Source organism: Onychomys torridus, chromosome 1, assembly GCF_903995425.1.
Source record: "Onychomys torridus chromosome 1, mOncTor1.1, whole genome shotgun sequence".
Lineage (NCBI taxonomy): Eukaryota > Metazoa > Chordata > Mammalia > Rodentia > Cricetidae > Onychomys > Onychomys torridus.
Genome location: NC_050443.1, coordinates 104,887,776 through 104,915,349, shown reverse-complemented (window position 1 = coordinate 104,915,349; position 27,574 = coordinate 104,887,776). Strand labels below are relative to the sequence as shown.

At 50.7% G+C, this 27,574-nt stretch overlaps 1 protein-coding gene across 1 annotated transcript; it reads left to right on the top strand.

Moving 5' to 3' along the window:
- Positions 1-4: 4 nt before the first annotated feature.
- On the top strand, positions 5-27,491 carry LOC118587141 (major vault protein). Its single transcript, XM_036192875.1, has 15 exons — positions 5-312; positions 10,704-10,862; positions 10,987-11,182; positions 15,451-15,574; positions 15,683-15,814; positions 17,777-17,871; positions 18,128-18,364; positions 21,150-21,431; positions 22,199-22,443; positions 22,518-22,715; positions 24,558-24,944; positions 25,549-25,665; positions 26,084-26,210; positions 26,659-26,847; positions 27,222-27,491. Coding segments are annotated over exons 1-15 (2,622 nt in total). The 5' UTR covers positions 5-310; the 3' UTR covers positions 27,354-27,491.
- The last annotated feature ends 83 nt before the right edge of the window (positions 27,492-27,574 follow it).

Below are 27,574 nucleotides of genomic sequence, written 5' to 3'. Positions count from 1 at the left end.
GAATATTGAAGCCAGATAGGGCAGAGGTGTACCCAGCCCTCATCTGACCAACCTCCCCCCAGTTAGGTCCTCTGACCCTTTCTAATCTCAGTCCAGTCCCACCATTTAGTACCGGGGCAGAAATTGCTGAGTGTGGACCCAACTGCAGTGTCTGGAGCTGCACCCTGGAGGAGGAAAAGATCCAGTTGCAGGGCCCTTTAAATATTCAGGCTCCGCCCCTGCCTGCCCAGCCCTGTAGGGAAGTCATCCCTGGTGTTGTCGAGGGGAATTCCTGACTCCCGGGCCTGCAGCAGCCAGCTACATCTGCTAAATGTGAGTACGGGACCCCCAACTCCAGCCCATGCGTAGGTGTTTGCCCCCCCTGGCTCTCGGGTGCTCTTGCTTTCCAGCGGCTTTTCTGGGGCTAACACCTTAGTCACAGAGGGCAGGAAGGAGGGCCTTGGTAGCTCTTCCCTGGGAGGTTTCACTTTCTAGTTTTCTGGGTTTTCAAACACCCTGCCAATGTCTTCATCCCCCGACACCCCCAGCCTCCCCGACATCGGGGTCTCCCAGAAGATTGGAGGTGAGGGGGTACTTTTGCCAGACCCAGTTACACACATTTATTAACTACTTGCTCAGGATGCCTTGAGCCCAGGAGCTCCAAGCCAACTTAGACACATAGTGATACCCCCTCCCCCCATCTTTTTGTTTCGGTTTTATTTATTTGACTTCTGGTTTTATGAGAAAAGGTCTCATATTTCCTAAGTGGTCTTGAATTCTGTGTAGCCCAGGATGACCTTGAACATCTATTCCTCATGCCTCACCTCAGTGAAGCTGACATAGATGTCTGCCACCACTATCAGTTTTATTCAGTGCTGGGGATCGAACCTGGAGTTTCATGTATTTTAGGCAGAGGCTCTGCAAACTGATAGATTGAGTGTGACTCAGTTTCACGAATAACTGCATACCTAAGACCCTGTTTTTGGCCCCTAGCACACATCTTAAAAAAACAAAAAGGGGGGGGGGGGGGGGTGTTCTTGCCAGATACAGTTCACACCTCTTAATCCCAGCACTTGGGCAAGAGGGTCTCCAGAGGTTTGAGGCCAGCCTGAGTTACATAGTGCCACCACAGCCTGAGCTACAGTGTAAGATCCTGTCCCAAATAGCAAGAGCTAATTAGAGAATGTTACAGCCTCCATTCAGGCTCCATCTCTGGTTTTACTTCCCTGCCCTTACTCCCAGGGACCTGGGCTCGGCTTTCTCTTGAATGATTGGCATGTGAATTGACCTCGGCTTTCTCTTGAATGATTGGCATGTGAATTGACGCCGTCGATTCCCTTCTCTATCAGTTGTAAAGGCTCTCCTGCTGTCCTGTGCAGGCTGTGCCAACTATGGGCCCTGGCCAATCACTTGAGAGCTGGCGAGCAGGATGATCATTAGGGTAGCTTAATTTCCAGAAAGGTGTAGAATTTAGTGAGAACAAGCATCTTTAGGGGAAGAGGAAGTGAACAATAGTAAGCTCAAATGGACAACCAGCCTGAGATTCTGGGGACTTGGGAACTCTGACTAGAGCCTAACTCTGGTAGGAGAAGGTGCTTGAGGCAGCTGTTCCTAATGTCCTCTGCTTCCTACCTGAGGACCCTTGGGACAGGGAAGAGAGGCTGACCATCACAGGAGTTCTGGATGGCTCTCCCGGAAACTGCCAATACCTTTGGCACATAGTGTATCCACCCTGCCCTGAGGTGGGGCAATTGGGCAAGACAGTTATTACCTTGAGTACCTGGATGCTCGGACTTCCTGTGGTGTGTGCCATACTCTCAGCTTCTCGTGTAGCAGAGGTTGGTCACTAGCTCAGGTTATAGAAAATGTTCACCTTTGAATGTCCATTGATGCCATTTCCTGGACAGCAACAACCCCACCCATATCCTCTATGTCTCATGGCCTCACAAGCCATACTGCCATAATGGTGACCCAGGGGAAGCCTGGTCTACTTCAAGAGCAGAATAACCGAGCTAGACCTTGACATCTTAGGCCACAATGAGTCAATGAAAGATATTTAACATGTGGTGGGTTGGGTTGTTCCAAGTAGGAGTTGGGGTGAGGGTTATGCCTCAGATACAAGTTCCAGAATTTTCCTGTAAACCTTGATCCCACAGATCCTAAGTAAGGCCTGGGAGACTGGATAGGATTAAATGTCAGCCAGAAGCCAGGTATGAGAGCTTGAGCAGCTGGTCTTGTCTACTTGGGAAACAAAAGAATTCAAGGCCAGCCTACCAGTAAAATAAGACTCCTCTTAAAAACCAAAGTGGGCCTTAGAGAGATACCTCTGTGCCTTAGAGGGCTTGCTGCTCAGAGGATCTGAGTTGGGTTTCCACTTCGCACACTGGGGGGCTCACAAGTGTTTTAACTCCATGGGATCTGATAACCTCTTTTGGCTCCCATGGTTACCTGCACACGTGTACACACACACCGAGAAAAATTAAAAAAGAAATCCCAGGCAAGTCTTGTCAGGGAGAGGAAATTTGTCTCTTGATCAGAGGTTCCGAGCCCACTTCCAGTCTACTCACCTCACCTTTGATAACTGGCATTCATTTGTGACATCTTGGGGACAGAGTTCTGGGCTGACAGAGCAACTTGGCACATGGTGAGGCCACCGAGCTGTCCCCCTACCACAAAGTGGCCTAGCTGGGCCACAGCTCAGGTTAAGAGTTTCTTTCTTCTGGGGTCTCACTCTGGCTTCCCTAGTCTGACATGCCTATGCTACAGTATTGGGGTGTAAGCTGCCACTCCAGGCCTAGGTTGGTTAAGATTTTCTTTAAGAGGGGGCAAGTGGGATTGCCACCAAGCCTCAATGATGATCTGAGTTCAAGCCCCAGAACTAACACCGTGGAAGGTGAGGTCACGGAGGGAGAGTCCCTGCTTACGCTGAACGTTCTGTTCACCTTTTCTCAAACCCAAAGTGGACAGCAATCTCGTGGCTGGGCTCTGCTTTCCTTTCACTCTGCCCTGTCCAGACCCAGAGAGCAGAGCTGGGGACAAAGGGAGCTAGGCTGCGGAGGGTTGGCAAATGAATGAAGTTTCTGAATGTGGTGTCACAGGCCTATAACCTCAGCCCTGGGAGGTGTGTATAACGAAAAGAAACGGGGAGGCTCCGGGCTGGTGGAGGGACGGGTTTATTTTTGAAATAATCCTGAGAAGAGTTCTTGTCAGAGAAGGCAGGAAAGTGAACTTCAGTAGTGTTTGTGCTTAAACCAGGAAATGCAGGGGTGATGACGACATCAGGATGACTCTGGGCGCTTGGAACTGTTAGCCACAGGAGAGAGAGGCTGTTCAAACTGGAATGCAAGGGTGAGGCTGGAATGCTTTGTAGTGTCGTTCTCCTGAAAGCAGATTAGGATTCAGGGTCATTGTCACTCAACCTCACAGTCACGTTAGTGCTACCCTGGGCCGGACACCCACCAGAGAAAGGAGGAAAAGTCTCTGCACTCCAGATACAGTCTGATTTGATTTGATTGTTGAGCTTGGTGTGCTTACCATGGATCCTCCTACCGGGCAGTGGTGGTGCATGCCTTAGGAGGCAGAGGCAGGTGGATCTGTGAGTTCGAGGCCAGCCTGGTCTAGAGAGCAAGTTCCAGGACAGCCAGGGCTACACACAGAGAAACCCTGTCTCAAAAAACAAACAAAAAGATGAGTCCTGTCCCCACCCCACCCCCAAATATGTAGCTTTAGGATAGCCACTTTTTCAGTCCCGCAGAGGAAGTTCCGTTGCTAGCTAGCGGTGGTTCAGAGCCCTGACAGACTGACCTTTCCTGCTGTTGAGGTTTTGTTTTGGTTCTTAGAGACAGGGTTTCCCTGTGTAGCCCTGGCTGCCCTGAAACCTTGTCTATAGACCAGGCTGGCAGAGATCTAACTACCTGAGCCTCCCAAGCCCTGGAATTAACGGCACATCTGGTTCTGTTGATGTTTGAGTTAGTGTCAGACTGTACCTTCAGCTAACGGGAAGCTTGTTAACTCACTCAGCCCTTCCAACTGCAGCCCCTTCCCTTTCTAAATGCTGGGGTGACAGACATGATCCCCTTAGACCCAGCTTTCCCCCACAACCTGGCATCACTCTGTGTGACCCAGGCTAGCCTGAACTAATGGGGTCACCTTCACCTCCAGAGGGGCTTTCAGTCTTTGGGACATTGTGAGAACTTTGAAAAATTTTAGTGTTCAGACCCTACCCTCTGCCCACAAATCCAAATCCCCAGATTTACAAGGCTTTAAGAGCCTCCAGGGGAGATGGCTCAGCAGCTAAGAGCTGGTCCTGCTCCTGCAGAGGACCTGGGTTCAACTCCCAGCGCTCACATGCACGTACCCACACACAGACATATCCAAGAGTCCTTTATCACTGGCATGCATTTTTTTTTTTTTTTTTTTTTTTTTTTTTTTGAGACAAGGTCTCATTATGTAGCCCTGGTTGGCCTGCAACTCACTATGTAGGCCAAGCTGGTCTCCATCTCACGGAGACCTTCCCAACTCTGTCTCCCAAATACTAAGATTAAAGGCAAGTGCCACCACACCCAGCATAGGGCTGTCTTTTGTGGGCCTTGATTTAACAGAAATAATAAGCTGGAACTAACTGCACATATCATCTAGTAAGCCACTAGAGTCTGAGACTTGTCACAAATACAGTGTTGGGGGCTCAAGGGCCATGCCAGCTCCCAGGGAATTGACTGGTGGTCTTAGTGAAGGGCACAGCTGTGGGGTGTGGCAGGGAGTGGACAGGGAAGTGAAATGGGACCTTGTACTAAAGCAGGGCCTTGGCCTCTGAACAAAGCCGGAACCTGGCCTGATTAGCTTTGAGGAAGGCTCTTGCTGAGTCACTGAGCTGGGAGAGGCTCTCAGGCCCCCTGACTGTTCCCAGCTGGGGTGACAGATGGTGGAGAGGCCTCAGTCTTGGGGAGTGGAGCATTGCACAATGAGGAGCCAATGGAGGCTGTGCCTGGTAGCTACTCCCACCTCAGAAGACTTTCTACAGTACCCTCCTTCCGGGTGGGGCTTCCAAACCCTGCTGGCATCCCAGGCCCTTCCTCTTGTCCCATCTGGTTTCCTGGCCTTCCTTGCAAAGGACCTGCAGAGGAGCCCCTGGAGATGAGCTCCAACTGTGGAAGCCTCTGCATTGCTGTGCCTCTAGGGCTGGGTTAGGTTGGTGCAAGACTTAGCTCCTTCCTCACCAATAGACAAGTGAGAGTTAAGCCCTAATGCCAGGTGAGGAAGGAGGCCGCAACCACACCCTCCACCGCCTTAGGAAAATTGGGCCTTGGGCGGTGTCTATTCCAGTACTGGTGAAAAGCCAGGCTTGGCTCTGGGTGCTTTCTGTACACCCAGATGTCACCACAGTGCTGGAAAAGACAGTCAGTCATCCCAGTTTTGTAATTGAGGAGGCAGATAAAAGAACAAAGGATTGTCTAAGGTCACTCATCAAAAAAGAGGAGCTGGGTGTTGGTGGCAAACACCTTTGATCCCAGCACTCAGGAGGCAGAGGCAGGCAGATCTCTGAGTTCAAGACCAGCCTGGGCTATAGAGTGAGTTCCAGGACAGCCAGGGCTACATAGAGAACCAATAAAAAGGAAAAAAAAAAAAAAAAAAGTTAGGGAGAGTTAAAGTCACAGTTAGGTGGCCCCAACCTTATGGTGTCTTGAATGCTGCTTTGCTAGAACAGGGCCCCCATTTCATACCCTGGAGCAGCTGGCACCATCGAGGCAAAGTGCAGCCACATGAGCAGGGCTAGGAGGACTCGGGGCAGAAGGATGAGAGTTGGCAGGAGCCTGGAAGTCAGAAGCTGAGCTCTGAGACCTGAGAGTCGGGGAGCTTAGCCTCCTGAGGAAAGGGGGCTCAGGACAACTCTAGGTAAACCCCGACATAGCTGTCAAGTTAAAGAGGCAGTGTGTTAGTTACTGTGTGTGTGTCGCAGGTTCAAAAGCAGCTTCGGAAGGACTTGAGTTGTTCACCGTTTGAGGTTGCAGTCACCATGCCTAATGGCGTGGCAGCAGGATTCCGAGGCAACAGGTCACACTGTACCCACTGGGTGTCAGGAAACAGCTGGATACCACTGCTCTGCTCAGCTTGCTTTCTCCTTTTGATCCAGTGTGAGCCCCCAGCCCTTGGAGTGGTGGTTGAGCTTGGTCTTCCCATGTCAGTGAGCCTCATGTAGAAAATTCCCTCACAGCCGTCCCCTGGGTATTGTCTCCAAAGTGATTGTAGACGCTGTCAAGTTGGCCGTATTAACCAGCACAAGTGACAATGAATCCCTCTCCTGTGGGAAGCAAAGCAGACAAGCCTGAGGACTCTCACCCTGGGCCAGGGAGATGGCTCAGTGTAAAGTGCTTGTCGTTCAAGGGAGAGGGCCTGAGTTCAGTTCAGCACCTAAATAAAAGCTGAACCCTGTGATTGTAGCCCAGCTGGGGATGTGAAGACAGACAAACCCCTGGAGCTTGCTGGCCGGCTAGCCTGCTGGCAAGCCTCAGGTCCTACTGAGAGGAGTTTGGTTGTCTCAAAAAGCAAACAAAAAGCAAACCAAGGTGGGAAGGCCAAGGTGCTTCCTGCTAAGCCTGACGAACTGAGTTTGACCCACATGGTGGAAAGGAAGGACCAACTTTACTCCCAGAGGCTATCTTAAGATTTCCACAGGCACACTGCGGCACACGTACCTGCTAAATAAAATTTAATTTAACAATCTTCCCAAAAAAAGGGTAGATGTCACCTGAAGATAACACTCGAGGGTGACCTCCACATGTACCTGTACAGACCCCAAACAACAAACAAGAACCTTTCACCCTGTGTGTTTGTGTTGGTGGTGTCCTTTTGTCTTGAGATAGGGTCTCCTGTCACCCAGGCTGGCCTCAGACTTGCTGTATAGCTGAAGGTAACTTTACACTCCTGACTCCCTCTGCCTTCTGAGCGCTAGGATCACAGATGGAGGCTGCCACACCAGTCCATGTGGTGCTGGGAATTGAACCCAGGGCTCCAGGGATGATAGGCAACCACTCTACCAACTGAGCCACATCTCTGGTTCAACCCAAGGCTGAATCCAGGTCCCTAACCAATGTTGCCAGTGTTTCTAATTACCTTTAGAGAAAGAAAAGACCAGCCAGGGGATATAGCTCAGTGTTAGAGAGTTTGTCTAGCATTTGTGAAATTCAATCCTCAATTCTGTCAGAACAATTCACAATAGTAACAACTATAATAAAAAAAAATTTTAAAAGAATCAAATGTTACCTCAGGGTTCTAGTCCCAATAACACCTCATCTCATGTGACCCTGAACGACTCATAGTCTCTAAGTCACAACTACTTAGAGCTATAGTATCCAAATGGCATCAACCAGCCATAATGGCGTATTTAAATTAATTTTTTTTTTCCCATGTAGGGGACCAAACTTTGGGCCTAGTGCTCTATTGGTGAGCCGCACTGCTAGCCCCTCAAATTAAAATAAATTTTTTTCCTGGGGATGTGTCTTAGTTTGCTTTCTGTTGCTGTGATAAAACACGATGAAATAAACATAACTTGGTTGAGGTTTATTACATTCTGCAGGTTAGATTCCATCAGGGGGAAGTCTAGGCAGGAACCTGGAGGCAGGACCTGAAGCAGGGGCCAGAAGGCATGCTGCTCACTGGCTTGCTCCTGGTGACTTGCTCAGCCCACTTTCTCTTCTTTCTTTTTTTTTTTTTTTTTTTTTTTTTTGAGACAGGGTTTCTCTCTGTAGCTTTGAAGCCTTTCCTGGACCTCGATCTGTAGACCAGGCTGGCCTCAAACTCACAGAGAGCCACCTGGCTCTGCCAACCGAGTGCTGGGATTAAGTGCCACCACTGCCTGGCTTCAGCCCACCCAGGACCAACTGTCCAGGGGTGGTACTGTCTCCAGTGGCCTGGGCCCTCCTCTACCAATTAGCAATCAAGAAAATGCCCCACAGGCCTGCCTACAAGCAATTTGATGGGGAATTTTCTCAATTGTAGTTCTTCCCATTTGACACTAGCTTATGGTTGTTTTTTTGTTTTGTTTTGTTTTTAGCTGAGGATCGAACCCAGGGCCTTGCACTTGCTAGGCAAGCTAAATCCCCAGCCCGACACTAGCTTGTGTTAAGTTGATAAAAAAAAATAACCAGGACAGGATGTAGTGCAGCTCAGAGGAAGAGCACTTGGCCCAGCTTGTGCAAGGAAGCTGTAGGCCACATTCTCAACACTGCAAAAACAAAATGGTTTGCCCAGCATGGGGGAGCACTCAGGAGGCTGAAGCTGGAAGAAAGAGAATTTACATCCAGTCCGGGCTAAATGACAAGAGTCATTATCAACACCACCACCACCACCACCACCACCACCACCACCCCCGCCGCCAAAAAAAAAAAAAAAAAAAAAAAAATGTAGCAACACTTCATTTTCTCAGATGCACTAGCCACATTCCAGATGTTCAGTAGAAACACATATAGCTGGTCTAGAGGCAGAAGACAGAATATTCCCAGGCTCTGGAGAGATGGCTCAGCAGTTCAGAGCACTTGCTGCCCTTGCAGGGACAGGACTTTGTTCCCAGCAACTGACAATCAGCAGCCCACAACTACCTGTGTTTCTAGCTCCAGGAAACCCAAAGCTTTCTTGTGTTCTCTGTAGGCACTGCACACAACACACGAGGGAGGAGAAAGAGTTCAGATATAGTTTCTGGGTCAAGGGTCTGTATTGCCAAGCAAACTTAATTGCCTTTTTCTGACTCAGATTTGTCCAATGTCCACGGGGTGCTGGGTATAAAGATGGGCATGGATAAGGGTGTGTGACATCCACAAATAAGCTAAACACTGAATGAAATCACCCGGTTTCGGAGGTAAAAAAATGGAGTGGGTGGGTACCACATGCCACCATTTGCCTCTTCCCCTCCCCCCCTCCCTTGCCTGTAATACTGTCACTTGTGACAGCAGGAGCTGGGGCATCCACAGACCAGAGGCCAAGAAGGGTGAGACTAGGGTGCTTTGCCAAGTTATGAAGCCACCTGGTTTGATGGGGGTGTCGCTTGGGTCTTTTCTGTGACAGGGGCTTACTTCCGAAACATTCACCTCAGGGCTACTTAGGGCACAGGAAGGGGGAGGGGTGCAGACAGACTTCTGAACACAGCCAGGCCTTCCTGAGTCATGGAATAAAAAGCTGCTTGACCCTGGAGGAGCCAGCAAGCTTCCCAGAGCCATGGTTCCCTGGTGTGTGGGAGGATAACAAGGCTGCACAGTTGCTTCCCAGAGTGATCTGCTTGCTCAGCTTGGCCTGGCTGCCTGGTGCACCTTAGGAACTGGGGACCTTGGAGGGAGTGGGCTGGAATGAGGGGAAGGTGGCAGTGCCTCTGGGCTTTCTGGGTGACTGAAGCAAGCAGAGATGAGGTCCGATGTGGAGATAAGAAAAGGAAAAGCAGGTATGGCAGAGCCAGCCTTCATTCCAAGAGACTGAGACAGGAAGACCATGAGCTCAGAGTCAGCCTAGGCGATAGAGCCGGACTATCTCAGAAGTGGGGGCGAGGCAGGAGGAGGGGCTCTGAGAGATGGCTCAGAGGTTAAGAGTACTTGCAGAGGACCCAAGTTTGAGTCCCAGCACCTGTGGGAGACCAGCTCCCACATTTATTTACCCCAGGAACTCTTGAGGAGTGAGGAATAAGAGATTTAGATAGAAGTAGAGGGAAGAGAAAAAGATAGAAACGCAGGATAGCCTCGGGTGGGCTTGGATCCTTATCCACCAACCCAGAACTTTATTCCGAAGGACTTTTTTTTTTCCCCCTTGAGACAGGGTTTCTCTGTAGCTTTGGAGCCTGTCCTGGTCTGTATGTAGACCAGGCTGGCCTCGAACTCACAGAGATCCGCCTGCCTCTGCCTCCCAAGTGCAGGGATTATAGGCATGCGCCACCACCGCCCGGCCTGAAGGACTTTTTATAACAATGCCGAGGGGCAGAGTAAAGGACCTCCCCCTTGCTAGACACAGCCGGAGTGTAGACCCTTTCAAACACCTGGTACTCAGGCCCGTACGTAGTCCAATCATCCCCTTATGCCGTCCTGCTGGATAAAGCCACCAGGAAACCTAAATGGGCTCCAACAAGCACCCACATTGGGTGTCTCACAGTCACCTCTAACTCCAACTCCAGGGCATCTGATACCCTCTTCTGACCCCTGTGGGGCACCAGGTACACATGAAGTGTACGTACATACATACATGCAAGTAAGACATTCATACCCATAAAGTAAATCATATATATATATATATATATATATATATATATATATATATATGTGTGTGTGTGTGTGTGTGTGTGTGTGTGTGTGATTTATATATTTATATATATATATATATTTTTTATATTTATATATTTATATCATATCCACACACACAGGGGCTGGAACAATGGCTCAGCAGTTGAGCACTTACTACTATTGAGGACCCAAATTCAGTTCCCAGCACCCACGTGGTGGCTCACAACCACCACTAATTCTAGTTCCAGAGGCTCTTGCATGGTGCACATAAACTCATGCAAGCTAATACACATGACATAATATAAAATATGTAATTTTTAAAAAGCAGAAGAGGAGTGGGGTAGGGTGAAGAAGGGTATAATTGGGGGAGCTGGAGAGGAGAGGCCATCTTTGAACTGCCCTGCCTTGTCCCAAATGCCCCCTGTGTTTATCTTTTTCTTCTCTACCTATCCTTCTCCATGCTGCCATCAGGTTTTCCCGGGGCGTGGGATTCACCATGGCAACCACAGCAACTGAAGAGGCCATCATCCGCATCCCCCCATACCACTACATCCATGTGCTGGACCAAAACAGCAATGTGTCCCGTGTGGAGGTTGGACCAAAGACCTACATCCGGCAGGACAATGAGAGGTTGGTGTCCAGCTGTCCCAGCTGAGGAGAGCCTGGCTGGCAGGAGTAACCCTTGTCTAGGTGACTTGCTGCGTCCTTTGGAACAGCATTCCCTGTCCTCACATGCTTTCTTACATTACTACAGGGTACTATTTGCCCCGGTACGCATGGTGACAGTTCCCCCACGCCACTACTGTATAGTGGCCAACCCTGTGTCCCGGGACGCCCAGAGCTTGGTATTATTTGACACCACAGGGCAAGTTCGGCTTCGCCATGCTGACCAAGAGATCCGACTGGCCCAGGACCCCTTCCCCCTGTACCCAGGGGAAGTGCTGGAAAAGGTACTTGGCTTTCCTTTCAGAGCCAGCTGAACTCTGCCTGCCCCTATTGCTAGGGCTCCTCGCTGCCTGCTGCCTTCCAGTGGGAAAACAAAGGGCCCTTGGCGGGGTTAAGGAGGAGGGATGTTTATGGATTCTCACCAGGGGCAAAGTTGACTCACTGCCCCTTCACTCCCACTACCCTGCTCTCCACACACACCGTGGACAGACTTACCCGCACGTCACAAGATCTGTCCCTAGATGCCTGCGACTGTTGCCCTCATCACAGCCATGCTGCCCTCAGGCCTGAGCTCCCAATTTCTTTAATAGTTTTACCTTTACCTGCATGGTGTTTTATGCCTTTAAACTGACTTTCTCTACAGATCGGTGCCTTTTATGTTGTTATTACATTTTATTTACTTATTTATTTGGGGGCTGGGGTGTGCGTGCCTGCTACCAATTGCATGTGGAGGACAGAGGACAACTTTCAGGAGTCAGTTCTTTCCTCCCATCATGTGGGTCCTGGGGTTGAACTCAGGTCATCAGGCTCGGCAGCAAGTGCCTTGTCCACTGAGCGATCTAGCCAGCTCACTTTCAAATGTTCCCCTTTTTGCAGTGCTAAGGATAGAGCTCAGGGCATTGTGTATGCTACACAAGAGCTCTGTATCCACAGGCCCTAATCAGTGCTTTTTGCTCTTGAGTGCCTAATAGCATGACTCCAGGAGAGCGTCGAGATGCACACAGCTGGGGAGAAGGAGGATGCAGAGAAATAATGAGGGTCAGTGAGATGGCGCAGCAGGTAAAAGCATTTGCTGCATCAGCCTGTCAACCTGAGATCCATCCCTCAGACCTGAGGTGGGGAGAGAACTGACTTCCATAAGTTATCTCAGACTTCCAGATGTGCATGGTAATTCATGCACATCAACACACACACACACACACACACACACACACACACACTCACACACACACACACTCACACAGGGAGAGAGAGAAATAAAATAAAAAATTTAATGAAACTAAAAATAATGTGAAATTGTTAAGACAGCACTCATTAAAGAATCTGAGTGGAAGCAGGGCGGTGGTGGCGCACGCCTTTGATCTCAGCACTCAGAGGCAGAGGCAGGTGGAGCTCTGTGAGTTCAAGGCCAGCCTGGGCTACAGAGTGAGACACTGTGTAGAGAAAACAGAAACAAGCCAACACAAGTCTACACCCTTGTCTCACCCTGACCAGCTGCCCATTGCTGCCCGACTTTCGCCCTCTTCCCCACAGACTCGCAGAGATGGTCCATCCTCTCCCACTCAGACCAGGAGGGCGGGCGCGTCCCAGAGAAGCCTCTACCACCTTCAGTCACTACCCACACTCTTGCATGCTGCCACTTTCTCTGAGGCTGGCAGCCTTTGCTGATGGCATGAGGGGCATTTTCTGATTCAGCCTCCCCCTTAGCCGTGACCATGAGTGCAGCGGCCTGCAGCTTTCCTTTTGGTTTTGCAGCTTTCCTTTTGGTTTGGTTTTGTTTTGTTTGCTCGTTTGTTCTTGGTTTTACTTTGGTTTTGAGACAGGCTTTTACCTTACCCTGTAGCCCTGGCTTGCCTAGAACTCTCTACGTAGACCACACTGGCCTTGGACTTGTGGCAGTTCTCATGCCCCGGGCTCCAAGTGCTAGGATTACAGACCTATAGTACCACATCCAACTCCAGGTATTTAAAAAAAAAACAAAAAAACAAAAAAAACCAGAATATTTGATGATGATGATGATGATGATGATGATGATGATGAGTGTGTGTTAGCACGCATTGATAGAGCACATGTGCAGCTCAGAGTCAGTTCTCTCCTCCCACGTCGTGGGTCCCAGGGATCAAACTTTGGATGGTCAGGCTTAGCTGTGAGTGCCGTTACACACTGAGCCACCTTTCCAGCTCCCTCGGATTTTTGTTTTATTTTGAGACAGTAGTCCTGGCTGGTCAGAAGGCAAAGATCCACTTGCCTATGGTTCCCAAGTGTTGGGATTAAAGGAGTGTGCCACCGCCGCCCGGCTCTTTGCAGGCTTTTACTAATGGCCCATGAATCTGTTTCCTAGCTGTCTATGGCTTTCTCTCTCCTGTCTGCTCTTTCTTAGCAACTATACTTGACATCTCTAAATTGCCCCTTCACAAACCCCTCTGGCCCCACATCCCACCTCCACTGAACTTCCCTTGGCAAAGCCCTAAGACAAGCCAGGCGTGGTGGTACCTGCCTGTCATCCCAGCCTTTGAGAGGCAGAGGCAGGAGTTCGTGGCCAGCCTGTGTCCACATTGTCTGTCTCTGCTGCTTTCACACTCTGCCCTTGCCGGGCAGTAGTGGCACACACCTTTTTTTTTTTTGGAGCTGAGGACCGAACCCAGGGCCTTGAGCTTGCTAGGCAAACGCTCTATCACTGAGCTAAATCCTCAACCCAGGCACATGCCTTTAATCTCAGCACTCAGGAGGCAAAGGCAGGCGGATCTCTGCAAGTTCGAGGCCAGTCTGGTCTACAGAGTGAGTTCCAGGAAAGGTGCAAAGCTACACAGAGAAACCCTGTCTCAAAAAACCAAAAAAAAAAAAAAAAACCAACAACAAAAAAAACACTCTACCCGGGGGTTGGGGGTTGGGGATTTAGCTCAGTGGTAGAGCGCTTGCCTAGCAAGTGCAAGGCCCTGGGTTCGATCCTCAGCTCTGGAAAAACATAAGACAAAAACAAACAAACAAAAAAACCACTCCTCACCACTCTGCCCTCCGCCTCCTGTGCACCCCCCCCCCCCCCCCCCCCCCCCGTGTTCCTGTGTCCTTAGCTACTCAGGGCTGACATACAGGACTCCTGGCTGCAGCTGGGAGTCCTGCTGCGAGTGTTCTTCTAGAACAGCCTCATTTCAGACATCCGAACCCAACTACTTCCTGCCCCCTAGTTCTCTTCTTCTGTGTTCTCAGTATTGATTAGGGACATCACTGGGTAACCAGGTGCCCAAACTGAACACCTGTAGGGCCATGGGGGACAAACTGGAAAGAATCAGAGTGGGCAGCTGTTAGGAAGATGTTACTGTCATCCTAGTGGTTTAAACGGGGAGCATGGCAGGGAGACACCATGCTTTGAGATGCAGCACACAGGAAGTGACAGGGAGGTGTGCGGGCATGTGCCTTGGAGAGCAGAGGCAGGAAGATGGTGATTTGAGGACAGCCTAGGCTAGACAGAAGCTGGTAAGGGGTCTGCCTCTCTCCAGTCCAGTGTGAGGCCAGGGGGTAAAGTGACTGCCCACCTTCTGCAGCCCAGGCCAGTCTGTTGTGGGGAACACGGGCATTACACGGGCTCATGTCTTGACTCCATTCGTTAACAGCCCCCCGCCCCATCATGTCTGAACCTCTTTCTTTCCTGCCTGTTGAGAGTATTTTCAAAGACCAAATTGGGTTGTATTTGTAAAGACATGTCTACAAACTTTCAAGCTGGTCAGTCTTTGTAAGGCCTCTCCTTCCTGCTGCTTGGAATCCTGTGAACATGAGGCAAAGCCAAGATTAAAACCTGCTTTGTACCTTCTCTCTCTCTCTCTCTCTCTCTCTCTCTCTCTCTCTGAGACAGGGTCTCACGTGTCCAGGCCCACCGAGAACTTGCTGTGTGACTGAGAAGGGTCTTGACTTCTGCTTCTCTTGCTGGCATTTTCTCAGGTGCCGTGATTATAGGCGTGTACCACCATGCCCAGCCTTATGTTTGTACTTTCAAATTCTTTCTAGTACAGTGGTTCTCAACCTTCCCAACACTGCGATCCTTTAACACAGATCCTCATGTGGTAGTGGCCCCCAACCATAAAATTATTTCATTACTACTTCATCACCGTAATTTTGCCACTGTTATGAATTGTCATGTAAATATCTGATATATTCCTGAATAGATTCTCGTGATAGTCACAACCCTCGGGTTGAGAGAGAACTGCTGGTCTAGAGCATCCGTGCAAACCAGGGCCCGCAATTCGTTCAGCTTCCTGATGTCTCTCCCACCAGTTCTCACTCTTGTCCTCGATAGAGGACGGTGTTCTTGGCTCCTCAGTGGTGACATCCTCACTCGTTCTTCAGATCAGGTGGCCTTGGGCCCACCCCTACCTTGTATATTCCTTGTGGTTTTAATGGAGATGCACAAAGAACACTGGTTCAGCATTCTCAGGCCTCGATTTGATCCGCAGCAGTGTGGACCTCCCAAAGATTGAGGCTGTGGACTCTGATCTCCAGAGTGTCGGGTTTGAACCCGGGATCACAGCTCAGACACCGCGTGACCCTTTCCTTGTAGGACATCACCCCGCTGCAGGTGGTTTTGCCCAACACTGCCCTGCATCTTAAGGCCTTGCTGGACTTTGAGGATAAGAATGGAGACAAGATCATGGCAGGAGACGAATGGCTGTTTGAGGGGCCTGGTGAGTTACGTCTCCATCCCTGAGCTCTGTCTGGCCAGGGCTCCCTGCCCTCCGGCAATAGCCCTAATGTCGCCGACTGTTGGCATTGGCTTCCTCCTCCTTCCCCAGGCACCTACATCCCCCAGAAGGAAGTGGAGGTCATGGAGATCATTCAGGCCACAGTCATCAAACAGAACCAGGCGCTGCGGCTAAGGGCGCGGAAGGAATGCTTTGACAGGGAAGGCAAGGAGAGGGTGACAGGTGAGGTCAACAAGGGCACTGCTGGTGGGTGGGCAGGAAGGGCTCCCTGCAGGGGAGCAAGAGAAATCACGTGAAGCCTGGGCAGGGTTCTCCGTGTGTGTTTGTGTGTGTGTGTGTGTGTGTGTGTGTGTGTGTGTGTGTCTGTCTGTCTGTCTGTCTGTCTGAATGTCTGTCTCTGTGGGTTTTTTGTTTTTTTTTTTTGGTTTTGGTTTTTTGGTTTTTTGATACAGATCCACCTGCCTCTGCCTCCCGAGTGCTGGGATTAAAGGCGTGCGCCACCACCACCCAGTGGTTTTTCTTTCTTTTTTCATTTTTCTTTATTAAGAAATTTTCTACTCACTCTACATACCACCCACCGATCCCACCTTCTTCCTCCTCCCACCCCCCTTATTGTTGGTTTTAAGATTTTTTTTTTTTTTTTTTTTTTGGTTTTTGGTTTTTGGTTTTTTGAGACAGGGTTTCTCTGTGTAGCTTTGCTCCTTTTCCTGGAACTCACTTGGTAGCCCAAGCTGGCCTTGAACTCACAGAGATCCACCTGCCTCTGCCTCCTGAGTGCCGGGATTAAAGGCGTGGGCCACCACCACCACCCAGCGCACCCTATTTTTATATGTATGAGTGTTTTATATATGTCTGTGTGCCACTTTCATGTCTGGTACCCATGGAGGCCAGAAGAGGGCATCTGATCCCCTGGAACTGGAGTAACAGGCAGTTGTGAGCTACCATGTGGGTGCTGGGAATTGAACCCAAGTCCTCTGGAAGAAGAGCCAGTGCTCTTAACCTCTGAGCCAGGTAAGAGGTTCCCCAGGTCTATTGTTTTTGAGACAGTGTCTCATGTAGGCCCAACCTGGTATTCCTCATGTGGTCCAGGATGGCTTCAAACTCACGGCCCTCCTTCTGCCTAAGCTTCCTGACTGCTGGATTATAAGTGCAACTCGAGGCCTGGCTCTTCTGGTATCTCTTGAGCTGTTGAGGTCTGCCTGTTGCTTCTTGCACATCTACTTCCATGCTAGCTCTGCCCTAGCCTTGATCCTGCAACCACACCATGACAGCATATCTTACCCTCACCTCTTTTTATTTGTTGTTGTTTTGATTTTCAAGACAGGGTTTCTCTGTGTAGCCCTGACTGTCCTAGAACTCGCTCTGTAGACCAGACTGGCCTCGAACTCACAGAGATCCACTTGCCTCTGCCTCCTGAGTGCTGGGATTAAAGAAGTGTACCACCATCCCCAGCTACCCTCCCGACTCTTTACAATAAACTGTGGGCAGTGGCTACCTCTTACCTGGTTCTAGATCAAAAAGTGAGATGTTCAAATACATCGACTCGGTGTTGGTTCAAAATGATGGATGGTGTTTTATTTAGGCCCCTGACAGCTGTGAGAGCCTGCTATCCCATTTTATGCATGGCAAAACTGACGCCCTTGCCCAGGGTATGTGGCCAAGCAGGGTGAGACTGTGTGACCTGCTGCTAGGTAAACTCTAATAAACAAAATGGCACTCGCAGGCCTAATAGGAGGCCTCTGCCCATTGGGGGAGAATGGAGAATCAAGTCTTTGGTGCTTAGAGACAGCATCGCCGGCTGTAGCTGGAGCAGTGACTTGGCATTCTAGAAATGCCTTTGCAGTTTTTTTGGGTTTTGCCTTTAGAGACGGGTCTCCCTATGTAGCCTAAGCTGTCCAAAACCTCCTGATCCTCCCACCTTAACCTCATGAGTGCTGGGGTTATGGGTATGTGCCACCAGGCCCAGCCTCTAAAGGGTGGTTGCTGTTGTTGTTGTTTTAATTTTTCTGGGATAGAGGTTACTTTTCCTCTGGCCTCATAGAAAAGAGTGGCTGTAAGGACCTTGTCAGGCGCTCAACCCTGGAGTGGGGGGCGGTGGCGTTTCTTTGGTCCTGTCACCTAGGCTGTGGAGAAGCCATGGTGGTTGGCTAGCTGTGCTGACTCCTCCTCCTGCTCACGACCCAGGTGAGGAGTGGCTGGTCCGATCTGTGGGCGCTTATCTCCCGGCTGTGTTTGAAGAGGTGCTGGACCTGGTGGACGCTGTGGTCCTTTCAGAAAAGGTTTGTGCTCTGGATGTGGGTCAGGGGATTGGCTAGGCAGGGCTCAGAGAGGCAGACAATGTGCCAGGAAAGGAGCAGCAGCAGCCCTAAGGTCGTAGGTCAGATCTCCAGAGCCCTGGAGCATCCTCCAGGGTAGGTGGGCATTGTCCCTGAGAACTGGGACCACTTAGGGGCCTATGGTGTCCCCAAATCCAAGGTGCTGGCCGAGGGAAGGTGGTGGGGAGGCCTCCACAAACACCCTGTGTTTCCTCTGCAGACAGCCCTGCACCTCCGGGCTCGGCAGAACTTCAAGGACCTTCGGGGAGTGGCCCACCGCACTGGGGAGGAATGGTTAGTGACAGTGCGGGACACAGAAGCCCATGTGCCAGATGTCCACGAGGAGGTGCTGGGGGTGGTACCCATCACCACTCTGGGACCTCGGCATTACTGTGTCATCCTTGACCCAATGGGACCAGATGGCAAGAACCAGCTAGGACAGAAGCGTGTCGTCAAGGTAAGCCGCTCTCCTCCACAGAGCCTGTGAGGATCAAGACCCTTGAGTGACGAGAGGTCTTCTAATCTCTCTCCCTTCACTTCTTCTAAACAGTACACACATTCTAAACACCGTCAGTGCTTTTATACACTTGGGTTTATATTCCTGACACATTGTCCTATTTGGTTCCCTTAGTGGCCCTGGGTTTCCTCTTCAGACTTTATGTACCTGCTGCTGCCACTTCGGGGAACTTCCGCCCCACCTAGAGGCCCTGGGATTTGCCCCTCCATGTGCCAGAATCTTTTTCTTCTGTATAAGACAAATCTCACAACCTCCCACCTTCTGCCCTCCCCTGCCCTCCCCTACCCTCCCCTGCCTCCTGTGACAGCTGAGCAAGCTGCCACTGCAAAGACAGGGGCTAGACAGCTTAGGCCTCACGTGGGTAAGATTTGTACTAAAATTACTTAATGCACTAGGGAGGTAAAGGCAGGAGGATCAAGAGTTCAAGACCCAGAGTGAGTTCTGGGTCACCCCAACACATGAGATGTTGTCTAAAAATGAAAAGAAAAGGAAAGGGTTCGGGGAGATAGTGAAAGTCAGAACAACCCGTTTGGACATGGTGGCACACGCCCTTAATCCCAGCACACAGGAGGCAGAGGCAGGCAGATCTTTGTGAATTCCAGTCCAGCCTGGGCTACATAGTGAGGTCCAGGCCAGCCAAGGCTACATAGTGAGGTCCAGTCTCAAAAACAAACAAACAAAACAGCCCAAATGTCAATCATTTGATGGATGGATTTTTTTAGAATGTGGCATATCGATATGGTGGAATTTTAAAAGAAGTATTTTTTTATACCACAACACACAAAGATTGAAAACAGCAGCTAAGTGAAGAATCCAGACATGAAAGGATAGACACTGTATGACTCCATATATGTGAAATGTCCAGAATGTAGAGGCTCGGGCGGTTGATTGATGGTTGGTGGGGTGGATGGAGATTGATGGGAGCCTCAGGTACAGGTTTCTTTTCAAGGTGATAAAAATATTCTAAACTTACACAGTTGAGACAGTCGAGTGATTATGAATCTACTAACATGAGTTTCATGCTCTAAATGGGTAAAACGTGTGGATTATATCACAATAAAAACAGTCGGGAGCTGAGGAGCAGCTCAGTTGGTAACAGGCAAGCATGGGGCCTGAATTCAATGCCTAGTCCCCACTGGCATGGGGCATGCACTTATAATCCTTGGGCTGGGGCAGGAGAGCCTGGAGGATCTGTGAGGCTTGCTGCCTAGCCAACCTCGTCTAATCATTGGTCTAATCAGTGAGGGACCCTGTCTCAGAAAACCAGGGAAGGCTGGCCAGGTGGCTCAGTGCATAAAGATGCTTCCCACCAAGCATGACGATCCAGGTTCAATCCCAACAACCCATTTGGTAGACTGGGAAAACTGACTCCTGCAAACTGAACTCTGACCTCTACATATGTGCCAAGGCATGTGCACACATACATGCAAAATATTATTAATAGTAATAAAGTAGTTTAAACATCAATTTAAAAAATTAACTGGCTTCTGAGGAGTGGCATCTAAGGTTGACCTCTGGCCTCCACCCATAGTCACACACACACATGCACACATACCCTCACACATGTACACCCACCTAAACATGCATACTTACACACACAAACACAGTTAGCACCCTTTATCCACTAGTCCCACATCTATGATTCAGTCAACAGCAGATAAAAACTTTTTGGAAATATTCCATCTGAATATAAAATATGTAATTTTTTCTTTATTATTTTTTCTAATACAACCTTTACATGGTATTATCAGTAGTCCACATATGATTTATGATTTAAGGTTCATAGGAGGATGTGTGGGCTGTATCCATAAGGGACTTGAGCACCACTTTGGGCTTTTAGGTAAGAAGTTCTAGAACCCATTATCCACAAATACAGAGAGAAGTCTGTATATTCCTTAAAATATAAACTGGGCCAGATGTGACACACACCTGTACTCACAACACTTAAGAAGCTGAGGCAGAAGGGCTGAGAATTTGAGGCCAACCTGGGCTACACAGCAAGACCCCTTCTCAAAGGAGAGGAGAAAAAAAGGCAGTGAAGTGTACACCTGTATTTCCACTTAAACAAGTGGGAGCCTGATACAAGAGTCCGGGAGTCCACAGCCAGTCTGGGCAACATGGCAAAGTCCCACACCATCAACACCACCAATAAACAGCATGGTGGCAGGTCAGATCTGGCCCTATGACCAGAGTTTGCCCACCCTCAAATTCTACCAGATCAATAAAACAAACCGTGGGAGAAATGAAAAGCAACAACAGGTTAAATATATATTATTTCTTTGTGACCATTTTATTTTCTCTGGGGATTCTTTGTTTTGATTTTTGTGACAGGGTTCTCACTTTGTTACCCAGACTGGCCTTGGACCCAGGATGATCCTTCTTTATAGCTTCCAAAGTGTGGAGATTACAGACATGTGCACTGTACCCAGCTTAGGGTAATTCTTACCTGTTTAGCCTAAGGACCTAGGTCCCCACCATTTACAGACTTGACAAGGTGAGCTGCCAGCATTTGTCCAGACAGAAGGACAGGTGCTATAACAGGGGTGTGCTGTGGGCTTCCATCTGCAACACAAGCCCAACACAGCGTGTGGATGAAAAAGTGCCCCCTCAAGACCAGGCTCAAGGTCGTGCAGAGGTGGCAAGCCAGAAGGCTCTATTGAGGCAGTGTGGCTCTGCTATAGGCCTGAGTGGCCCCATGTCCTAACCTCCCCCTCTTTCCCACTAGGGAGAGAAGTCCTTTTTCCTCCAGCCAGGAGAGAGGCTGGAAAGAGGCATCCAGGATGTGTATGTGCTGTCAGAGCATCAGGGGCTGCTGCTGAGGGCACTGCAGGCCCTGGAAGAGGGGGAAGACGAGGAGAAGGTCTCCCACCAGGCTGGAGACCGCTGGCTCATCCGCGGGCCCCTGGAGTATGTGCCGTCTGCAAAAGTGGAGGTGGTGGAGGAGCGTCAGGCCATCCCTCTGGACCAAAATGAGGGCATCTATGTGCAGGATGTCAAGACCGGGAAGGTACCAGCTGGGGGATGGGAGGGACCAGCAGCGCCTTCCTCTGGGCAAGCGGGTGATGCTAACGGGCAGAGGCAGGTTGGAGGAGACTCCAACGACATACACAGCAGCGGCCAGGTGGCCGTCTGGCAGATGGGAGGCCATTTCATATTCCATTTGCTGTCTCCGTGCTAGTTTTCCGTTTTAGAGTTCCCAGCTGAGAGGATGAACTAGGCTTTAGGACAGGGGTTCTGCCTTACTGCAGATGTGGTCCCAGCACGAAGGTCATGCAGGAATGTGGCCCACATCTCGGTAGACTCTCCTTTGCTGCTTCACCTACAAAAACCTTGACCTTGGTTTGACTATGGACTACATTGCCAACCTCTTTCCCTGAGAATCTAATGTGGAAACTATTCGGAGTCCAAGACGATATCCGTGTATATATGAGGTGCTTCCTAGGGTCACATCTGTGGCTGTGATGCCCCCCACGCTGCTCCGTCAAGGGGAATCCTAGAAATACTGTCAAGCATTTACTACATGGCAAGTGCTGTTCTTTGAATTAGACTTGGGAACACCCCTCATTGTGTAACCCCAGATGGCCCATTATACAGATGAGGAAAGTAAAGCCTGGGCATAGCTTGAGAAAACACCCAGCAGATGGCAACCAAGCTTGAGTGCAGCCTTCCTGCAATGACCTCCTTTAACCAGGATACTTACTGTGCTATCCCTGGACAGGGTCCGCTCAGGACACTAGGGGTGACATTCTCCCTCTCTGAAAATCCCTTTCCTAGGTGCGGGCTGTGATTGGGAGCACCTACATGCTGACCCAGGATGAAGTCCTATGGGAAAAGGAGCTGCCTCCCGGGGTAGAGGAACTGCTGAACTTGGGGTATGACCCTCTGGCAGACAGGGGTCAGACGGTCACAGGCAAGGTCCTTCAGCCCTCAGCTCCAAGGAACAAGACCCGAGTGGTCAGCTACCGCGTCCCACACAACGCAGCAGTGCAGGTGTATGACTACAGAGCCAAGAGAGCCCGGTGAGCCAGGAGAAGGCCTCTGCGGGGTCCAGAGGGATGCTCTCAGGGAGTCTGACTTCCACCCTTCTCCACAGAGTGGTCTTTGGGCCCGAGCTAGTGTCACTGGACCCCGAGGAGCAGTTCACGGTCTTGTCCCTTTCTGCTGGGCGGCCCAAGCGCCCACACGCTCGCCGCGCTCTCTGCCTGCTGCTGGGGCCCGATTTCTTTACTGACGTCATCACCATTGAAACCGCAGATCACGCCCGGCTGCAGCTGCAACTCGCCTACAACTGGTGAGACTGTGACCCAGGGGGCAGCCTCAGAAACAAGGAGGGACTGAGGCAGGTCTCCATGCCCTAGACCAGGAGGAAGCTGGGAGTTCAGGAAGTGTGGGGAGGGTATGGCCTGGCCTGCTAGGATGAGGACTTCAGGGGACTACCCAGCCATACCTCCATTGCTTATCACTGCAAGTTGTTTTTGTTTGTTTGTTTTTGAGACAAGGTTTCTCTACATCAGTGGCTGTCCTGGAACTCACATGTTGACTAGGCTGCCTCAAACTGGCAGAGATTCACCTGGCTCTCCTCCCCAGTGCTGGGACTAAATGCCTCCTGCAAGGTTTTTGTTGTTGTTGTTGTTTTGGTTTTCCGAGACAGGGTTTCTCTGTGTAGCTTTGCGCCTTTCCTGGAACTCACTTGGTAGCCCAGGCTGACCTTGAACTCACAGAGATCCGCCTGCCTCTGCCCGCTGAGTGCTGGGATTAAAGGCATGCACCACCACCGCCCAGCTTCTGCAAGGTTTTTTAAGAGAATGGTTTTTAATCATCAGTGGACGTGAGCAGTGTGAACCAGTAGCCAGAATGCACTGCTGGGTCCTGTCGCAGATGTGCTCTGTGCCATCTGGGGACCTGCATAAGGGACGTTGTGTTTTCCTCTTTTCCCTAGCTAGAAAGTGAAGTTGGCCTGCTTCACAGAGCACTGGAAGGCTGTAATGAAAAACCGAATGCTGGGGTGCTCAAGAGAATAACTTTTCTTCGGTGGTGTTGCCACCTATAAGTCGCCCACACTCCATAAGCAACCCCATAGCAATGCTCACACAAAGGGCCTTAATTAACTCAGTGGGTTGTTTAAAAGGCCATGGAACTAGAGTGAGGTTGGGAAGGAAGGGTCCAGGGAGAGAGGAGGAATAGAGGAGGTCCTGGGGTAAGTGTCATCAAAATACATTATACACATGTATGAAATTGTGAAATAACAAACTGTTCTTCAAAAAAGCCAGCAGGGGCGCAGGTAAAGCAAGGGGCAGGTAAAGGAGCTTGCTGCACAAACCTCGTCAGCCTCAACTGTCCCTGAGCCCACATTAAGGTGGACAGAGAGAGCCAATTCCACAGAGTTGCCCTCTGACCTCCATAGGAAGGCCATGGCCCTCCCACACTGTGCACACAAACACACACAATAATTTTTTTTTTTTTTTTAATTAACACCAGCCAGGCAGCGGTGGCACATGCCTGTAATCCCAGCACTTGGGAGGCAGAGGCAGGTGGATCTCTGTGAGTTCAAGGCCAGCCTGGTCTACAAAGCGAGTTCCAGGAAAGGTGCAAAGATACAGAGAAATCCTGTCTCGAAAAACAAAAACAAAAACAAAAACAAACAACAAACAAAATTAACACCATCAGAACAGCTCATGGCTGTAATCCCAGCACACAGGAGGTAGAAGCAGGAGAACAGCTATTCAAGGCCAGTGTCTCCTGAGTGAGGGAGGCCCTGGTTCCAGGAGTCACCTGGAGACATGGTGTTCACCAGTGTCTGGTGAAGAGCTAGCTCATTGACTAAGGCAGAGAGGGTGCTGGCCTAGCGACAGTGAAGAGCAGACCCTAGAGCCATCTTGCCTGGGTTCAAGTTTTGGCTTGACCTTGAATGTAACACCTCTAACTCTTTATTTCTCCTTCTGTAAAATGGGGGAATAGGTATCTCCACCTAGGGACTCTGAAGATAGAACATAGGTGCTCACTGGGTACAAATTAACATCTCCACTGTAGGGGATGCTGTTGAGCCCCAGAGGATGGGTGTTGAACCCTGCTCAGAGAGGCTATCATTGCTTGTGGGAAACTAGCTTCCCACTCTGGACCTCTTTGTTCACAGGCACTTTGAGGTGAAGAACCGGAATGACCCTGAAGAGACAACGAAGCTTTTCTCCGTGCCTGACTTCGTGGGTGACGCATGCAAAGCCATCGCATCCCGAGTGCGAGGGGCTGTAGCCTCCGTCACCTTCGATGACTTCCATAAGAACTCAGCTCGCATCATTCGAATGGCTGTCTTTGGCTTTGAGATGTCGGAAGACAAAGGTCCTGATGGCACACTCCTGCCCAAGGCTCGAGACCGGGCCATCTTTCCCCAAAATGGGCTGGTGGTCAGCAGTGTGGATGTGCAGTCCGTAGAGCCTGTGGACCAGAGGACCCGGGACGCCCTTCAGCGCAGTGTCCAGCTAGCCATTGAGATTACCACCAACTCCCAGGAGGCAGCAGCCAAGTGAGTGGGGTGGGGTGGGGGGTGGGGAACAGGGGAAACATCTCAGCAAGTGCCTAGACCTGGGTAAAGTGGCATTCACAAATGGCCTGCTTGCTGCCATCTGGTCCCCAAGGGTCTGTTCTCTACCCAGCATGGCCATTAAAACAGGACATTTCTGCTCCTATGGCTTTCTGCTCTTTTCAGGGCCTTCCAGGCTCTCCAGGAGAGTTCCGCCTTCCTGTCCCCAGCCTTCAGCTTGGTCCCACCTTGGGCCTTTGGAAATTCTTTGTCTAGTGTACTTTTTCAGCCCCAAGGTCACGTCCTTGGAGAACCCCTTACTTTCTCTTACAATTCTTTCCCCACTCACCCACTTGCTCCCAGGTGCTCACCCATGTCTGGAAGCACCCTAGCCCGTTTTCTTCCCACGGGAGGGTGCTTCTGGGGAAGCAGATCCATCAAGCACGTCTGTCTTGCACAGGCCTAGAGCTATGCTATGGCTGCCTGCCGCTTGCTCCTTGTTCTGGGTCCAGGTGCATGTTGAGTGCTTGAGGAGGGGACAGGGTCAGTCTCTGCTCCAGGTGCTCCTTTCTCAGCTCTGGCCTCATCTGCTCTTGTTCTTGCCCAGGCATGAGGCTCAGAGACTAGAGCAGGAAGCCCGTGGCCGGCTTGAGAGGCAGAAGATCTTGGACCAGTCAGAAGCTGAGAAAGCCCGCAAGGAACTCTTGGAGCTTGAGGCTATGAGGTGGGCCAAGACACGGAGGTGGAGAGCCTGGCCGGTCTGAGGGTCTTGGCAAAGCTGCTGGCTCAGGCAGGGGGCGGGGTGAGAGGCAAGCAGAGCACGCTTTCAGGCATAAATCAAGACCCAAGAAGGGCTGAGGATGTGCCTTAGAGGCAGAGCACTTGCCTATCATGTACAAGGCTCCATCCCCAGTATTGGAAGAAAATAAAAAATGATGGCCCAGCAGGACGACACAATGGGTCAAGGCACTTGCCCCCAAGCCTGATGACCTGAGTTTCCAGGGACCCACATAGTGGAAGGAGAGAACCGATCTTTACAAGATGTCCTCTGACTGTCATGCCTGTGTCATGGTGCCCCCATCAAGTCCCTGGGTGGGTGGGCTTTCCTTCTAGGTCTCCCCCAACTCTGTTTCCCCCCGCAGCATGGCTGTGGAAAGCACGGGGAACGCCAAGGCAGAGGCCGAGTCCCGTGCAGAGGCTGCGCGGATTGAAGGAGAAGGTTCTGTACTGCAGGCCAAGCTAAAGGCACAGGCGCTAGCCATTGAGACGGTGAGCTGGGGGTGGCTGCTGGAAGGGTGGCATTGGGGCCTGGAAGAGGCCTGTTGGTTGAAGGTCCTGAAACCAAGTAGGATACCGAGTAGACAGCCCGACACAAAGCCCTGCTCAAGCTCCCAGGGGTTTGCCAAGTCTGCACTTAGTAATGGAAGGCGGGGCTTGTTAATCTTTCCACAGCTGAGCACTGAAGCATCGCCCACCTTGTGTGCGTTTTACATCCATGACCTCATTTCATGCTTGAGGTGCCTGTCACCTCCATTGTACACTGAGGCTTGAATTGGGGGACTCCCTCCTAAGACTCACTGGCTAAATAGTGGCATAGCTGGGATTGGCACCTGAGGTTGCCCTCTGCCTCAGTTCCCTCAGGGTTGCTGGCTTGGGTGACTTGCTGGACAGTTCCTAGGCCACATGACCTCAAGCTAGCCTGGTCTGCCCTTTCCAGGAGGCTGAGCTGGAGCGAGTACAGAAGGTGCGAGAGCTGGAACTGGTCTACGCCCGGGCCCAGCTGCAGCTGGAAGTGAGCAAGGCGCAGCAGCTGGCGGATGTGGAGGCAAAGAAGTTCAAGGAGATGACAGAGGCTCTGGGCCCCGGCACCATCAAGGACCTGGCTGTGGCTGGGCCAGAGATGCAGGTGAGACACAAAGGCACAGAGGGAAAAAGTGGGTGTTGGCCCTGGAACCCAGAAGGTAAAAGGCAAACGCATTTGGGGAAATGCTGGAGGATGGGAAGGGGTTTGGGAGTGAGCTGTCTCTGTGACCTGTCCTTGAGCACGCTGCGATGCCACACCAGCACCAGGCACTGTCCTAGGCCCTGCAGAGCCAGTGCTTCGAGGGAAACAGTAACAGATGAGACATCAGTACCTCAAAGAGAGTCAGGAAGGGTGATGTGCCGGGCGACAGTGGCTCTTCAAAACCCACCTGGTTTAGGAGGGCCCTGCTTCAGGGAGGGAGCTGAGATAAAGTTTCTGAGGGGTTTCTTGCCTGACTTTATCCTCCTACCCTGCAGGTGAAACTGCTTCAGTCCCTGGGCCTGAAATCCACTCTCATCACAGATGGCTCTTCTCCCATCAACCTCTTCAACACAGCCTTCGGGCTGCTGGGGCTGGGGGCGGACGGTCAGCCGCCAGCACAGAAGTAACGTGGCAGGCCCAGCCTGGGGAAGCGTGCCTTTGGGAGTCTCTCCTGCTCCACTCTCTTTGTAGCAGCCACACGTGCCTTAGGCCAGCACTGATGGTACTGTCAGTAGATAAAATAAATGATAATTTTGGAAATTTAAGTTCTTTTCTGTTGCCTCTAGCCTGGATGACAAGGGAGCTTACTGGTGAAGAGAAGATGCCCCTCGAGTCTTGATATAATTAC

Coding starts and splice junctions, on each gene's coding strand:
- LOC118587141 (XM_036192875.1), top strand. Junction 11,183..15,450: donor CAGGGGAAGTGCTGGAAAAG/GTACTTGGCTTT, acceptor CTTTCCTTGTAG/GACATCACCCCGCTGCAGGT. Junction 24,945..25,548: donor TCCCAGGAGGCAGCAGCCAA/GTGAGTGGGGTG, acceptor GTTCTTGCCCAG/GCATGAGGCTCAGAGACTAG.